Source organism: Orbicella faveolata, unplaced genomic scaffold (assembly GCF_042242905.1).
Source record: "Orbicella faveolata isolate gen_17 unplaced genomic scaffold, um_ofav_v1 contig_34, whole genome shotgun sequence".
Taxonomy (NCBI): Eukaryota; Metazoa; Cnidaria; class Anthozoa; order Scleractinia; family Merulinidae; genus Orbicella; species Orbicella faveolata.
The window spans coordinates 6,667,907-6,686,143 of NW_028301563.1; the positions used below are offsets into that span (position 1 = coordinate 6,667,907).

General features: G+C 38.4%; 1 protein-coding gene and 1 long non-coding RNA gene across 3 annotated transcripts; one reads left to right on the forward strand and one right to left on the reverse strand.

Annotated features, from left to right (window-relative positions):
* Positions 1-365: 365 nt before the first annotated feature.
* On the reverse strand, positions 366-16,912 carry LOC110063716 (uncharacterized). The gene is made up of 5 exons (XM_089270837.1): positions 16,465-16,912; positions 15,509-15,811; positions 14,044-14,370; positions 13,152-13,427; positions 366-2,618 (listed from the first exon to the last, which is right to left on the reverse strand). The coding sequence occupies exons 1-5, from the start codon at positions 16,895-16,897 to the stop codon at positions 2,248-2,250; spliced, it is 1,710 nt and encodes a 569-aa protein (XP_089126963.1). The 5' UTR covers positions 16,898-16,912; the 3' UTR covers positions 366-2,247.
* LOC149104434 (uncharacterized) lies at positions 5,138-10,469 on the forward strand. 2 transcript variants are annotated; one of them, XR_016201236.1, is made up of 2 exons: positions 5,138-5,696; positions 5,963-7,599. It is a non-coding gene; the product is annotated as an uncharacterized LOC149104434 (long non-coding RNA). The 2 variants fall into 2 exon arrangements; XR_016201235.1 differs by lacking the exon at positions 5,963-7,599 and adding an exon at positions 8,542-10,469 and having other exon boundaries at positions 5,258-5,696.
* Positions 16,913-18,237: the final 1,325 nt, after the last annotated feature.

Sequence of the window (18,237 nt, forward strand, 5' to 3'; positions counted from 1 at the left end):
AAAGTCACTGTAAGTAAATTCAATTGAGTGTTTTGAAGTTGTGAGAGTTTGCTTGGTTGTTTGTAGCTTGGCGCTGTAATGGCGCGTAATCCTGTGTTTCTCTCGTCGTAAAATTTGAGTCAATTTCAGTCGAGTTTACCTCTCTGATTGTTGCTGTATTTAGGAGAATTTATGTGGAATACACTTAACGAATTTCCTCGCTTTCTTCTATTTAATTTACGGTAGAAAAGTGACGAAGTGATTTTAAAAGCAACGACTGACAGAAATTGTTTTTGTAGTAAAACTTCAAACTTCGCACGAAATTTCACACCGCAAAAACAACTTTGGAGAACTTAACTGGTGAAATAAATGCAACTAACACAAAGTAGTTCGAAAAAATCTGTTTTTTAATACATCTTCTTTGTCTACTATCTGAGTTACTCGCTCGTTGCCAAGATCTTTTTCAAATCGTTAGCAGACGGCGCGCAAGCCGATTCAATGACAAGAGTTGCGTAAAAAAAAACAATTTGTAATCTGTAAAACCAATTTACTGCAGGAAAAAAAAGAAAACATAAACATGTTATTTGCCGGCTTACGGTCGGACCTCCCAGCCGGCAGATAAGATATATATATTCTCCAATTTTCAAAACCGCGCGAGTTGCGAAAAACATTTGAAGGATAATGAACACAATAGCCTCCATGTGGCGTGTGGCGTGAGAATATACTGGGATATTTGTCCTTGGACATTATTTGTTCCTCAAAGCTCACAGTTTCCCTCGAGCTACACTCTCGAAAAACTGTTCGTTCCTCGGCACAGATAATGTCCGCGGACAAATATCGGAGCATATTTCCGCGCCAAATGAAGGCCGTTGTTTATACAGATAAAATTATAAATAAAAGCGTAATAGTAAAATATACAATATGAAATAACATAAAGTTATCTATATATATGACATATCCCAATAGTGCCAATAAAACAATAATTATTGTAAAAGAGAATCAATTTAATATTGATAGTAGTTACATTTATAACTAGTCCTCAATATTAGAAGATGGTTCCATAGATGTGTAACCTTATACGTGAAAGAATTAAGGTAGTACCGGTTGTTACATGAGAAGGTTGAACAAGATTACAACCTCCACTCCTTAAGTTGTAACGCGAGACACGATACTCGAAGAAATTAAAAATGTAACTAGGCTCATTTTCCCTGATACATGGAGTACACTTGATGGAAGTTATACAATGGTATTAAGAAGAGAAGCAAATTTATATTTCAGAACGCGAGTCTTGAACTTGACGCGCGTATGCAACCCCATAAAGTTGAAGAAACTCATGAAACTGTTTGCATACTGTAAAATCATTAAGGTGATCAAGAAACCCATGAATTATCCAGGACTGTCTTGTAAATTTTTGATTTACTTTGGCAGTGGTGTCGCTCTCGCACAGAATTTTTATGCTAAAAATTATTGCTGATGAGAGCGAGAAACCTTCGGATCCTCAAAATTATTGCTTGCATGTTTGAGCTTTTCTTGTGAAGCGGTGATTGGAAGTTGTTGTCAAGGAACCTGATCGGCACCGCTTGAATGTGCTCAACCTCGTCACCAGGGCCTTCTCCTCGACGACTTCAAAATGGCGGCTCGTCAGAAGAAGACCCTGGCACAGGCTGGATAACGTGCAAAATCTCTAAAAAGGTTGGAGATTTTTATCACGTAACCTGATGAGATGCATAAAACAAAATTGCAGGTATAGTTGAGTTCGAAATTAACCTCAGAACGCGTGTAGTTTCTACATGACCACATTTGACTGCCATTATTGTGATACAAACAAATTTGCAAACAACTCTGAATTTTAATTCTTAGGTTATGTTGATCTAAATTTCGCTAACATTGCTTCTTTTATTGCTGATAGTTGTAAGCTAAAATTCAAGAAACGCTAATTTTTACCTCACTGCATGGCAAGATTAAAAAAATAAGTACGTGGGAACATTTTGACCTAAGCGTATTAAATACGTGCAAACGCCAGGGTTTCTTTATTACTGCAGATGACAAGATGGCATAAAATTTAGAGCTGGAGTAAAGTCAAGTTAAGTCCAACGAGGGCGATCTATAGTATAGTTTGAATTCAACTATTATTACTATTATATTAGATGTGGCACCAGTCGATCTCTCGATCTTTACAATCTCACTACAGTTCAAACTCATTTGAAGTAATCACAAGTGTGTCGGATTGTCTCGGAATTCACATCTTGTCGTATTCACCTATTTAGTCTAATCAGCACCGCAGTAGCGAAGATGACACTTGTGTTCTAGAGGCGTTCGAATGATGTAATAAACAAAGTATTCGCCGCAGTTTCGCACTTGGATGTTGATGGACCATACACAACAGTTTGAGAAGTAATGAAAACAGGCCTGTCTGGTGACTTGACCCTCTGCAACAGTAGGATGAGCACCGTTTAACCAACCAGGGGCATGGGTTCCACAGCGGTTCGTAGGAACACAACTAGTAGCCATCTTTGTTCCTGCAGCTCCCTCGAAACGATACCAACCCGGTGTGAGTACGGAATAGTCGCAAAGAATAGGTCCTGCACGGTGTGTGTTTTTCCTGTTACCATTAGTGAGGCTTTGATAACTTTGGCATTCTAGGGAGTGAAAAAACAAACAAACAAACCAAAAAAAAATTCACAAAAAAAGCCATGAGAAGCGAATACTTGAATATTACGGGCTTTTTATGTATTTGCCGGGACCAGGAGGGAAACTGAGTGGGGGCTTGATCGAGGCACTTATCCTAAAGCCCCTACAACATTAAAACTTTGAAAATGGTAACTGGAGCTCGAGGGTCTATAGCGGGTTCAAATTCTTTGCGGACCATAAAGTATGATTATCGTGGAAACCTGGTTAATAGCATGTTCTACCAAATTGTTCCCAAATAAATGTTAGGAAACGTAAGCAAATATGGAGTTCATTGCCTTCAAGTTGGTAATAAAGGGTGTAAAAAGTAACTCCTACCCACATCTGAATAGAGTTAAAGAACAATATAAACTGCTAAGAGACAGACCACTAGATGAACGTTGCTATTAAGATTTCTTCAATTAACCATGGCAAAATATTTTGATTATTGACAGTCGAATACGTTTTTAGGATTTTAATCTCCTCTTAACCGAGCGCGAGGGCCGTAAGGCCGTACAAACGTAAATCGAGGGCTAATATTCCCCAGTAATGCCCAAGTGAGCCAGGTTAGTAAATAGTTGATATTATGGCACTCAGACCATGCTTCTTTGAAATAAAAAAATGACATGGCCTGTTTGGAAAAATCGTGATCAAGAAAGAACCAATCAGAACTCTCGGTTTTAAATCAGGACTACTTATATATATATAACTCAAAAGGCCCTTTTGGCCTGTGACGTGTCACTCGTCTTAGAGCGCGGAGAAATCCACTGATATACCGAACAAGTGTAAAATGCAAGCGTAACGCTAGATGAAGTAAACAGAAGCGCATTTTCACTTCCGGTCACTGGAAAAGTTGAAAATTTACATGGACATGTCAATTTTAATTTACAGCATGTAAATATTGATTTACATTCTTTGTAAATTACAATTTACATGTTAGGGTTTTGTAAAATAAATTTACAGGAAATTTACAGCTTTTAGTACAGCATGTAAATGTTCTGTAAATAGTGATTTACATTGTCTTTATCGACAATGATCATTTGAAGAACATGTAAAAACCTGTAAAATATTTTACGCACTTTTACAGTATCTGCCTTTGTAAAAAACATGTAAATTGCTTTGCTAAACCATGTAAGAAACACGTAAATAATTCAAGCGAATGCTGTAAAAAGTCTGGAAATGTTATGTTTGTAACCCTGTAAAAACCATGTAAATGAAAAAAGGGGGCCTGTAAGAAAGATGTAAAAACCATGTAAATGAAAAAAGGGGGCCGGTAAGAAACATGTAAAAACCATGTAAATGAAAAAAGGGGGCCTGTAAGAAACATGTAAAAACCATGTAAATGAAAAAAGGGGGCCTGTAAGAAACATGTAAAAACCATGTAAATGAAAAAAGGGGGCCTGTAAGAAACATGTAAAAACCATGTAAATGAAAAAAGGGGGCCTGTAAGAAACATGTAAAAACAATGTAAATGAAAGAAAGGGAGCCTGTAAGAAACATGTAAAAACAATGTAAATGAAAGAAAGGGAGCCTGTAAGAAACATGTAAAAACCATGTAAATGGAAAACCTAGAAGTTGCACGGGTGCAGTGGGGGACTGTATATAGCCTGTTAAAAACATGTAAATTAAAAAGGGGGACCTTGCAAAGGCTGTGAAAACAATTTAAATGAGCTAATGGGGGCTTTTCGAAAAACTGTTAAAACCACGTTAATGTAAAATGGAGACTCTTAGAAAAAAAAGATCTAAATTTAAGAGAAGGCCTGCCTAAACCCTGCAAAAACCATGTAACGGGAAAGTGGGCTTATTTAATATAACTCTGGTGTAATGGTTCAACCAACGGAGACTGTTGAAATGATGTAAATTCCAAGTTACCGACAGGTTCGCTATCCTCTTGTAAACGGTTGGTTGGATTTTGCAAAGAAATAAATGAAAAGTTACCCCGGCCAGGTTAAACTTGGGGGACGGGGGGAGAGAGAGGAAGGGTTGTCACGGGTAACCGAGAACATATAAATGGGACATTTTAAAGGCGCGTAAAGTTAAAACGTAACACCGCCCTAAAGCTCCGTAAACCTACCGTGAAGCCTCCATTAAGGTGCCTTTTACGTTGAAGCATTTGAACTTCTCTAAAATCCAAGCGTGTGCTATAGTGTGCTTTAAATTGAAGTTGGGTTAGAGGGTATGCACCAAACTAAATCGCTGCATTGATCGACACCGCACGAAGCTGTCTTCTTGTGAACTTTCCGCGCATCCACAACGACAAAATAAAACTAGAATTGTTACTGCACATGCAGGCGTCCCAAGCTTACGCCTCTAGAAAAGGGAAAAATTAATTCTCGGACACGTACGTTTTTATTCATGAAGGACCATGAAAGCGTCACGTGTTGTGTGAGTTCAAGACGGAAAGAGCCCCGGTGACCGAGTTTGAACTGACGCGAGTTAGGTTAGGCAGGGAACCATAAGGGACACGGCCGGCCCAACGACCATTTTCTCTCGAATGCTTTGAAACGCTGTTTTAGGCTATCTGGTGTACTTTCAAAGCTCTGTAGGTTAATTTTAGGTAGCACAAAAAAAAAATATATCTGTTCGGTTATTCTAGAGGAGCTTGTGTATCTCGTACTTATTAGGGCTTTTTTGTCCATTTCCCGAAAACGTTAGGACTTATCGCCTTTCCGAAAATGATAGCTGACTTTTTTTCGGTACCCAAAATGACATTTTGTTTTTTTGTTTTGTTTTGGTTTTTTTTTGTGATTTCTACCGTTCTGTGCTTTCATTGCCGTCACTGTTATCCCAGTCCCTTTATAAGAGCGTACCAGCCTTGTGATTGCCCGATCTCCAACAAACAGGAATCAGCGGTCTTCATGTTAGGTACCAGGTCCTCTCGGTTCTCCCGCCATGTTCGGCAGTTCGTTGGAACTTGCATCGAACTCGAGCTCTGTTTCAGCGGGCCAAAATCCACTCTACCTTCGCTTCGTCATCGTGCACAGTTTCAAGGCAAAGTTTTCCGTTACCCAGAAGCTGAAGATAGCGATTACAGGCAACAACAACAACAGGTAAGCAAGTCTTGCATAAATTGAACGAGTAGAGTAAAGTAACGTCAAGATACGTATACATTTCGTTTTGTCTTTGGTTGTGAATGTGTCATTATCAAGGAGAAGTTACATTGCTTGTGGAATCGACTTTGTTGATGTTTACCTGCTGTGCATAAAGGGCTTTATTATCTGTTCTTATCTGTTCTCGATAACCGAGTAAGAGCATGTGACATTTGTTATTGGCTTATATGCACCTTATGATTCCTTCTGATGCATTCTCTCCTAAGGTTATGTTGCCCTCTGATGTGAATGCTAGTAAGCTAAAATGTAATGTGCCATCTTCAGCAGAGAAATTTCTCTTATGCTAGTGTAAGTATTCTGAAGTTACTCAAGTGTCTACAGTTGTACCTACATGCAAGTTACAATATGCTACACAACTGTACATGGACATTGTACCCACTGGTGCTGATAGTAAGTTAAATGTTGTGAAATTTTCTTTCAAAAAAAAAACACTACGATACTTTATAAAGAGGTATACATGTACCTCAAACTGTCATGAAAACTACACAGGACTTGAAAAAAAAAGGAAGAGTAACTTGCCCAGGCAGGAAAATCTACTTGTCTTGGACGACACAGTATAGTCAATCGATTATTTCATAACAATCAATAGGAATTAGTCAATGATATCAGAAATCAATAAAAGGATTTGTCATGAGTAATCGATTGTGATCAAATTTTCAATAAGCATTATCAATTTTGCTGATACTAGCTTATCTTTTAAGCAACATTTAATAAGAAAGAAATGAACAAATGATATATAGTGAAATATGAAATCATGAATACAGTTGCATAAAAACATAACATTGTATCTTGTAAACAGAATATTTTGCTGGCATACATGTATTGGGGACTATGTTTTAGGGGTCTTTGGTAGTGCCTTTGAAATCTACATAAAAAAGTTACAATCAAACATTGTGTTGAGGGACACAATTTTTCTACAGTTTATGTGAACTAACAAAGAGAGGCCAACTTTCAATTGATTCTCTAATGACTGATAAATTTGGTAAAATCAAATTGATAACTTGAAACTTCTCTAGCATGTGAGTATGAATTTCTTTCAGTTGATTGATAGCACTGATAACACTTACATTAATTTCAATTTATTGATTTATATCAATTTATGGATCAATTTCAATCGATTGCCTTACCCTGGGATGACCAGACAGCATTTTAGAGACCTGTTACAGCTGTACATTTTACTTGTACGAAATTGGGCTCTTACCAAATACATGCAGGTTTCATGTGTCATGCATCTGTTCATTCATCTGTAGCAGGGCAGGAAAAAAAATTGTAAGTCACTTGCCCAGTGGGCCAGTCAATTTCAGTTTTCGCTTGCGCCCATTTAAATATTAGTTGCCAGTGTGGTGGCCAGTAAGGAAATCAGAGGACAAATGCGAATGAAGTACGCTCGGATTCCTAACTAATTCTTGCTTTCAACCTAATAATTAACTAATCTTTAGGTCTTAAGTTTTGAAATGGAATGACTGGAAATTATCATTTATCAAGCTTGCATTTTTAGTCAGACTCACAAGACTACTGAGGCTACATTGTAATTTCACTTGCCCACTGGGCCACTGAACTTCTATTTTCACTTGCCCAAGAGCAAAATTCACTTGGCTGAGTAAATCAGATCTGGTTTTTTCCTGCCCTGAGTAGATCACAGATAACACCAAAAAGTGGTAAAAACAAAAAATATTCACATAAGCCATTACCAGAGTGTGTCACAGAATCTGTGAATTTTTCAGGCGTGTGTCACTGATGTTCTTACCACATTTTGATGTCTTCTGCCATCTATTACTGAACAGATGCGCGACAACGTAGAATCTATCTGCTTCATAATACATAACAAAGAAACAAAAACAAACATTTATGACATCAGCTGTACCTTTGTCCACCAATAGAGCATAAGTACATGTAAGAAACAATCAAATTGTGCCTGCAAATAACTTGACTTATTATTTAAACATTGTTTGATAGGAGTTTGATTTATTGTGCATGAATATTACAATGTAGAAGATAGTGAACATTGAATATTTACTGCCACACATTTTGAGTTTAGTTCTTCTACATCCTCTGACATTCAGTGCCTTCCAATCAGAGATGCAAAGTTTTTGTCACACAGTAGCTACAGATGTAGATTAAGATCTGTTTGATTGATGAATATTCAGGGCTCAAAATAATGGCCGGTCAACGGGCAATGTCTGGCCAGAATGGTCACTTGACTGGCCAAAAACTTCACTCGCCAGTCATGTTGACCAGTCATGTCATGTTGAGACGGTCACGTTGTTCATTCTTGAATAAACAATCAAATCCCCAACTGTAAATCTGAGAGTTTTTAATCTCTTTTTTATTATGACCTCTAATGAAAACATACACCAATGCATACATGTATCTGTTCGAATGGCTAAAGACCATTCGCTTGCTGTTTATCATGCGTTCAAGATCGATAGGAATGCCATTCGAGTGACTGGGGTTAATATTAAGCCAATTTTTAAACGGTCTAGCAGTGACTGGAACAAATAAACTATATTTGTGGTTTTAATTTGGCTCACATTACATGTACTTGATTTTTGCATAAATATCCTGACCGGTCAGAAACGAGACGTGACCGAGCTAAAATTACTTTGGCCAGTCAACATGACCGGCTACAGTCTGATTTCAAAGGTCACAGTATACATTGGAATGACAAGAAACAAAATAATAACTCCAATGTAAAATTCAGTGATTGATATCATACACAGAATTTGCTGATTCATATTCAGACATAACTTATCTTACTTAACGAAATGTTTTATGTTACTTGTAGGATGAAGTAAAATTGAGAGTGGTCAATACATGCATACTCCTTGGCATTGATGCTTGATCAGGAAAAAATCAGCCACTGAGAAGTCTACAGTACTTATGACTCTATAAGGGGTCCAAGGCCCATTTCTTGAAGGCCCTGGAAACTTTTCGGGCCCACAAAGCCATCTTTAATTGAGCTGTGTCTAAAAACTAAGAGCTGTATATGCCTGAAACTTCTTGTGTGAAGGAAACCTCTGTTCATATTGAGAATAAGCGATTAAAACAGCTCTGTAAGCATAAGATTTCAGATTTTGGTATGGCTTTCTGGGTGCGAAAACTTTTTGGGACCTTCGAGAAATGGGTCCCTGGTGCATTACAGTCTAACATGGTGACCTTCAACACTTTGATATGCTCTGGCAGCTTTCTGGCATAAATTCAACCACTTTAAACATTATTTTTTAATGCTTTGAATTATCACTTACACTGTACCTGTGTTAGTGAATTAGCATCAAATTTAAATATCTTAGATTACTAGGTTGATACTTATTGTTCAATACAGCAGCTATAAGATTTCATCATAAAAAGAAAAGGCTATGTTTACATACATGTAGTACCATGATGTGTTATGGGAACTATGGTACTGATAGGCCTTTCAATTTCAACAGGTCCCTATGAATTTTTTTTTACAGTACAGTTTTTTATCACAAAAAGAAAAAGTAAAATTTTGAATATTGTTTACAGTGAACGTTTTGTCAGGGGTCCAAAATGTTTGTACTGTTTGGATTCCGTACAGTTTTGGAAAAAGAAGGAAACTGTGACTTTGTAAACATAGCCTAAAAGATGTCACAAGCCTTGTTTTATGTTATGCAATGTAGTATTCCTTTGGCATGAATGTTTTTATGATGAATTTAAAATGTCAATCTCTATCTTGTGGTAAATGTTTTTTCTCCCTATTTTCTGTTATTTCAAACAAGAACAATTCACTCTATGAAAAAAGTTGATCAATACTTCACACTTACATTGCAGTAATTTTCATAATAAGGTAAAGGTAAAGTCTGCATACGAGCCACATGGCCCAACAGGCTGGAGCTTATCCCGCTTTCTGTAGCAGGAAGCGACTAGGACTATTTCTACTCCCCCTGGATGAGATGCCAGTCCACTGCAGGGTTACCCAACCATTAAATTCGCTGCTACCCACTTATACACCTGGGTGGAGAGACACTGAGAATAAAGTGTGTTGCCCAACAACACAACAGAATGTACCCGCCTAGAGCTTGAAACCGGATCGCTCGATCAGGAGTTGAGCGCACTACATGTAACTACGAGGCCATCGTGCCTCCCCCATTTTTCATTGTTAAGGCTAATTTAATCCTACATTAATTACTTAGTAAGAAAAAACAGTTTATTCATTCATTTTATGACAAAGGTATTATCATTACGTTACATTTGACTTTGTGGATTTAGTATATATTTAAGAGAGGTATCCATTCGCAAACAATTTTAATTTAGTAATACACCTAAATTGCAAAATTTTTACTAGTTGTAGCTGACAACAGTATAGTTCTTAATCATTTTATTATTTATGAATTAAATAGAGCTGAATATGACATGGTTTCGCACAATCTTGAAAAGGTCTTGAATTTTAGTAGTCTTCTTGAAAAGTGCTTGAATTTGGTTAAAGGAGCTCAGTCATGGTATTTTAAAATATTTTGGCCATGCACAAAATTACATTTAAGTCGTTTTGTTATGAATAGATAGAAAAGAAAACATGTTTTATTTGTTGCAATGTATACACTGTAAACCTTATTCATGGCATATAAAAACTATTTGAATTTTACTGAGTTTTTTCTGATTGCAATAAATTTCTGATTCTGTATAAATTTGCATATTTTCTACTATTATAATTAAGGTCAACAGATTTGATTACAATAAAACAGTACATTCCATGTATTTTTCCTCAAGTGATTATTTACACACCATTTATTGCACAGGGTTTCTGCCTCCCTTTTCAATTTTCATGTTATTTACAGGCTCCCTTTTTCAATTTACAGGTTATTTGCAGGCTCCCTTTTTCAATTTACAGGTTATTTACAGGCTCCCCTTTTCAGTTTACATGTTATTTACAGGTTCCCTTTTTCGATTTCCATGTTATTTACAGGCTCCCTTTTTCCATTTACATGCTCTTTACAGGCTCCCTTTTTCGATTTCCATGTTGTTTACAGGCTCCCTTTTTCCATTTACATGTTATTTACAGGCTCCCTTTTTCCATTTACATGTTATTTACAGGCTCCCTTTTTCGATTTATATGTTATTTACAGGCTCCCTTCTTCGATTTACATGTTATTTACAGGCTCCCTTTTTCGATTTACATGTTATTTACAGGATCCCTTTTTTGATTTACATGTTATTTACAGGCTCCCTTTTTCGATTTACATGTTCTTTATGGGCTCCTTTTTTGATTTCCATGTTATTTACAGACTCCCCTTTTCAATTTACACGTTATTTACAGGCTCCCTTTTTCGATTTACATGTTATTTACAGGCTCCCTTCTTCGATTTACATGTTATTTACAGGCTCCTGTTTTCATTTTCCATGTTATTTATAGCCTCCCTTTTTTTATTTACATGTTGTTTACAGCCTTCCCTTTTTTATTTACATGTTATTTACAATATTATGGCACTCTCCCTGTATTAAATTTACATGTTATTTACGGGTTTCCAGGTTGAATCACAAGAAATTTACAGGCTATTTACAGTATTTGCACGAACAGTTTACATGTTATTTACATGATCTTAGCCCTATGCTTTGAAACATTTACAGTGTTTTCTTCATCATTTACATGTTTCACTTAAAATATTTACATGTTATTTACATGAAACCTCCAAAACATGTAAAAGGGGAAAAATCATGTAAATTATTCTTTACAGTCTTTTTTTGATTATTTACATGTTAATTACATGTTATTTACATACTCTGTAAATTTTCAACTTTTCCAGTGGGTTTTTTTTTAGGAATACAACTCGATCCGACTCGACTGGCCCCTTATTGACAATTTTAAATTTTTGTGATTTACACGTGTTTGCTTATTCTCGGAAAGTGCGCCTTATCGTGATCTCTTGATTTTGTTGATGTTAGTGTTGGATTTAGTTTTTTTTGGGTTTCAGTACTTACGACCCTTTATCAAAATTGATTGTCATTCCATCTCAGAAACGTTCACGCGGCTCTTTGTCGAGTTAAAGCGTTAATCTGTTCTTACTTACTTTATTTCTCATACCAGAGGAATAGAAAACCAGACAGGATGAATCAGTTCCACGCAAGGATAAAAATCTCTCGGTTCCGATTGATTCGTTCACTTGCTCCCGGTAACGCAAGTACGCTAGTAGCGTGACGCTCGTACTATACCTCATACTTTAAATAAGATGTAAAGTAAAAAGAACACAAACGTTACACTACCGGTAGCATTACAAATTAATTCGATCTGGCCTGACGCTCTGATCTGACCCATGCTGATATATACAGTGAGATAATCATAATCATAATAATAATAATATATAGATTAAGCCAAGCCTAAAGGCAAAACTCCTGGACCGGGTTGTTCAAAGCCTGATTAAGATAACCCATGATAAGCGACGAATTTGGTTTGAGTTTTGTAACTTTGTGGTGAAGTTTTCTGTTTGTTTGGAGGTGGGGGTGCAAGTCGTACCTTTTAGGGGTTAAAAGCGGTTTTGGTACCGGCTTAAGCCGGTTGGTACGGGCTTAAGGTGTTTTGGTACCAAGCTACGCCCACAAAACAGCATCTTGGTACCTCTCAGGGATTCTTTTCAAGATTTCCGACGAGCACCCCCGTTCTTTTTACATGGGAGTTCCCCCGGGCGTCTACCCACTGACTAATGTGAGGCTACGAGACATAATTTGGCATCAAACAAGGCATGAATGGCTGTAAGCTGCTGGTTGAACCGCGATTGCGCCTGTTGTCCCGTTTCGAAGGTGTCAGCCAGATTATTTGGCGAAAAATAAATAAAATTGTCAAAATAGAGATTCTAGCTAACGGAAAATTTACGAAGTGCTCGCTGTATTTTCTAAAGTGTTCGCTCTCGCAGGACAATTAAATTTGATCACTGCCCGTGCTCACAAAAATAAACGCACTGCTCGCAAGCTCGGAAATGCTCGCAAAGACCATCCAACCCCTCAAAATATACGATGTGATAAATTTACATTGCAACCAATGCAAAACAGGCCTTTCTAATCCTTGGAATTTGTTTAAAATACCAGTTAAAAGCCCACTTCTAGCTTACAAATCCTCCCCGGGTATTCCGTCTGCTTTACTTGGGGATGTATTGTACAAATGCAAGCAGCTTTTAAATACGCCTCAGGTTTTTTTGCCGCTGAAAACCTGGATCACAGCCATCATTGTAGCCTTTTTTTGCGATAATTGTTGGCCATTGCCAGTTCTTACTTTTTTTTCATTATTTTGCAAAGCTAGCTGGCAACGAAGTAACTGTTATCTTAAACTGTTGTTGGCTTTACAACGTTTCCACGACTGAACTGGAGATATTCATTGCACAATTATTAACGCTTATTCAACCCTGTAGTTGAAAGAATGTAACAGTTGAACGGATCTCTGGTTCTCACCATTAGGCTGCTGAAGACTTAGAGTTGTCGATGAAGTAACAGATCCCAGCTTGTTGGTTGCTTTACACTGGTACGTTCCGACATCTTTTGGGCTGAACCTGATAATCTTAAGGGTGCCGTTCTGAACGGTCGCTCGTCCTTTTGGTAATGAGGCGAATGCCCTAGACCACTGAATTGCAGGAGGTGGAGAACCAAAGGCTCGGCAAATAACAGATGCTACCGTATTTTCCTTTACCTTTACAACTTGATCGGGAACCTCGCTAAATTGTGGAGGCACTAGAGAAATTATGTAAAACAAATAAGCAAAGATACCACTGGTTTAAGTTATCATTAGCAATTTCAGAAGGGCTCTAAAGGCATTAAGAATCTTATAACAGTTGTCACGTTTCGATCGGCGCGCTAGTTTACTTTTGTTGTCCACGACACGAAATTGTTTTATTGTTTGATTTTTACGATGCATGGGAACTTGTTACTGGAAATATGGAATTTATTTGATTATATTAGTCACCTTAATGGGCTGGAATAAATAAATGATCTGTGGTAAAGGTAGATAAGGTAGGTAAAGTCTTGCAAACGAGCCAAGTGACCCATCGGGCCGGAGTTTAACCCGGTTTCTGTAGTATGTGGCGACTAGGAGAATTTCTGCTACTCCCTCGATGGGATGCTAGTGAATCGCAGGGAATACCCACATTATATTTTCAAGTACCCATCGATACACCTGGCTGTAGAGAGGCACTGTGAGAGTAAAGTGTCTTGCCCAAGAACAAAACACAATGTTTCCGGCCACGACCCGTTCTCGGTCCGCTCGATCTGGAGTCGACCACACTTAGCATAAGGCCATCGCGCATGTCACGAAAACAATGAGAAGATAAAGAAAAGAGCCTAAATGTACCTTCTACGAGAAGTTTCACTTCTTTTTTATCCTGTCCCAAGATATTTGTAGCTGTGCAAACGTACCTCCCAGAGTCATTGTAAGCTGCATTGGTAATCTCCAACTTGTTATCTTTATCATCCATACTTGTCCTACTTGTCAGTTTTGTGCCACTTTTTGTACTCCAGGACACGCTAGGCTCTGGATTGCCATCAGCTGAGCAGTAAAACGTGGTGGTCTGGTTCTGAGTCACAGTGAGTGACGTAGGAGATACAATCACCGCTGGTGCAGATATGGACTTGCCTGCATCACCTTTAGGTCCCGGATGTCCCGGAGCTCCCGTATTACCTACAGTAAGTTAAATGTTATCAACAAAAACAAATTATGCTTTTAGAAAATTTGCCCGTCAGAATCCGGTTGCCGTACAAATATCAAGTTCTTAGTACATCTACAAATTATTCCAAATTGTCCCCAAATAAATGCTGATCAAGTTGCAAAGTTAGGCAGCTTTTACATAGTCTCATACGCAGTTACCTTTTGGTTTGTTAGTGGCGGAGGAGTGTGGCGTGACGAGCCAAGTAATGGATGCGTAAGGGGGTAAAGTCTGCATACGAGCCAAGAGGCCCATCAGGCCGGAGCTTATCCCGGTTTCAGTAGCATGAAGCGACTAGGAGTATTTCTACTCCCCCCTGGATGGGATGATCGTCCATCGCAGGATTACGTCCCCGCATTAAGTTCGCCGGTACCCATTTACACACCTGGGTGGAGATAGGCACTGAAAGAGTTAAGTGTCTTGCCCAAAAACACAACACTATGTCCCCAGCAAGGGCTCGGACCCAGACCGCTCGCTCCTGAGTCGAGCGCACTAACCATGAGGCCACGGCGCCTCCCAATGGATGCGTAGGAGACTATCTATATCTGCCTCCCACCCCACTTCGATCTTATCCGTAGTTAAAGGAGCCCAGTCACGGTATTTTGGCTAGGTACAAAACTGTGACCTTTACCTTGAAGGAAATTAAACCTGAAAACAAAAATAGTAGTAGTAATAGTAAACCAGGAAGGAACAAGGATGGTTAAGGATGAAGAAGATTAACACGGATTGCGAACGACGAATTTGAAAAATTTCGGCTACCTTTTTAGGATTAGTTTAGTTTAACGAGTTCGTCACCAATATACAAGAACAAAATTTCAAATAGACAAACAACTGACTTCAAATAGGCAAATAATTTCAAAATAGTACGGGATGTGACGGGGAAAGAAACAGAACTAGCGTCCCAATTGCGATCTAATCCCCTACTACAATCAACATGCACTTAATATATACAATACAAATAAATACAAGCAAGTAAAAATGTGATAAATATGTAAATTATTGTTTAAGTATCAAACCTTATTAGTTTCTAGCCTGGAGGACTATAAGTTCCTCGCTTTGATGTGCAAAGTGCAACGTAGCTCCCTTAAAGGTAAGCACTTGTAAATCAAATACCTTTTTCTCCTTTCATTCCAGCTGGTCCAATATCCCCCATCATGCCTTGCTTCCCTTGTTCACCTGGAGGTCCCATGATACCCCGCGTTCCCTTTCTTCCCTTAGTTCCTTTCGGTCCACGTTTACCTCGAGGACCGGGGCCCCCTGCCACACAAACTTTTCCAGGCGCTAGGCAGACAGATCCAGTGATTATCGATGTGACATATCTCTTGATCATGTGCCGAATATCTTGTATACCCACAGAGTCGTTAACATTTACTTGGTCCACGCTGCGTGGAACAATAGTACCTTTGTATTCGGTGCCTTTAAAAAAGAAAATACATGTTTACTTGTTTAAAACACTTTCTGTGGTCATGTTTTGATTAGGATAAGAGAGTTTCATTTCTGTACTGGGTCCACGCTGCGCTGAACAATACTACCTTTGTATTGGTGCCTTAATCATGTTTTGATTAGGATTTCAAAGAGAGTATCATTTCTGTACAATGCTAATCTTTTAGAAGCTTAATACAGTCTCCTTACGGAACATTTCTGTCTCTCTTTCTGCCGGTTTGATCACGTCCCGGGGATTATGTCTGACCCGCAATTCACGAAACAAAATACAAGGTCATGGGTTTCTGATGTGTATCAACAAATAGTTATAACATTGTGGAAACAAGCGCACGCTTGCAGCCATGAAATATACGTTAGGTAAAATAATGAACATGAGCCAAGCAGCCTCCCCACATTCTAGCTGAAACTTCAGTTGCATTTTTTTTTCTTGAATGCCAGCACAGAAGCATAGTAGCATATTGGCGAAGGCGCGCCAATTTAAATAATAAAAATAAGACATGACATGACATATGACAGCACTGTGCAGCTCTTTTCCGAGGCAGGCTGAACAATTACAGACTATGCCTCACGATTCTCATACCTTCCCTTACGTTTTCAAAATTATACACAGAATACTTGTGACCTACCAAAAACCATGTTGGAATCCCCTTTCTTACGTTCCTGTAGAATGGCTGCTTTGTCAAGAGCTTCTCGCATTCGTTGAATTTGCTGCGTGAACTTTGAATCCATCGTTTCCGTGTTACGAGCCACTATCTCGATTCTTGCGAACAAGGCAAACGTCAACAGAATCGCAAGGAAAGATAAAACAGAAGACGTCTTGAAAAGTTTTTCTTCGTAGTAGTTTGGTTTAGATGTAATATGAGGCTTACTTACGCCGGTATCCATCGCTTTTTGATGTATTGTGGCAGAAACGAAAGAGACGTGGCCGCTGAAATAATACTTCAAGACCTCTAGGACCTCCAGTAAAGTGGGGGACTGGAGAGGAAATATCAAATAACAGTGATGACATTTTGCTGTCGGCGACATAAAAAAAGTTTGCATATGAGCCAAGTGGCTCATCAGGCGGGAGTTTTTCCCTTTTTCTGTAGCATGAAGCGACTAGGAGTATTTCTTTCACCCCCTAAATGGGATGCTAGCCCATCGTAGGCCTACCCTCAGCAGTAAGGTCGCCGGTACCCATTTATACACCTGGGTGGGGAGAGGCACTGTGAGAATAAAGTGTCTTGCCCAGGAACATGACATAATGTCCCCGGCCAGGACCCGAACCGGGACCGCTCGATCCAGAGACAAGCGCACTAACCATGAGGCCACCACGCCATTACATTACGGAAGACATTTTCTCTATTAATGGGAAAACGCTGGAAGTCGACGAATGCAACGCCAATTTTATCACCAACAGACTGGAGAAAATCACTCACTAGATAATGAGCTAGGTTCGACTTCCAGCCGCTATTGTATTTGGATAGCTGATGGAACACTGTCGGGAGTGTTTGACATATCTTCTCAATCGAAACAAAAACTAAGGAGAAAATGGAGAAGTGAAAACGTCAAAATCTATGCTAATTAAGACTGGGTATCCAAACCTCCTTCACGGTTGTGATTTTCCCTGTTTTAACTTGATCATTTATTAATGAGTTTAAGAAGGGGAGATCAAAGTAAGAAGGTTGATCAGTCTTTTGATTTCTAACGTTACGTTACTTACAGTACATTGCTTTCAATACAATGTTTGTCACACAATTTTATTTGTATGTACATTTTTATTATTATTCCTTATTTGTAAATAATTTTAATTTTTTTTTTGCTGTGTCCCCAATTAGTTGTGAAATCTAAATACATTGGCACATTAATAAAGCTTTTTACTTTTTTTTTTTTACTTTTTGTACGTAACCCTGATTATAATACGCTACATTACTAGCCTTTGTAATATAGGCATTTAGGATCCTGCACGCGCTCTGATTGGTCGAAAACCCATGTTTTATCAGAGTTTATAAAATAACTGAGATACTAAGCTCGCTCTGATTGGTCAATAGAGTTGCTAAACCTATGCTCTATTGTACCGGTAAACCACGGTTCCTGATCTATGGCAGCTCGATCTACGGGAGAACTAGAGAACTCGGAACTCTAGCGATAACAAATGTAATAATCAGTCTCGCCTTTCACTGGCTGAGATATCGATAACACAAATATCTTTTCATTCAACATATACATGGAAATTTGCAAGGAAACATAGGACCAGAAGTTGGTAGTCATATAAAGCTTTTTATATTTTTTCCAGGGTAAAACTTTTACGCCGACTCCGGTTACGCTTAAGATTAAGATTAAGGAAGTTTGAAACACTTATTTCGGTGCTTACCACGGTCTGCGGAGGATTAAGTCAGCTGGGCTTGACTGATCAATTT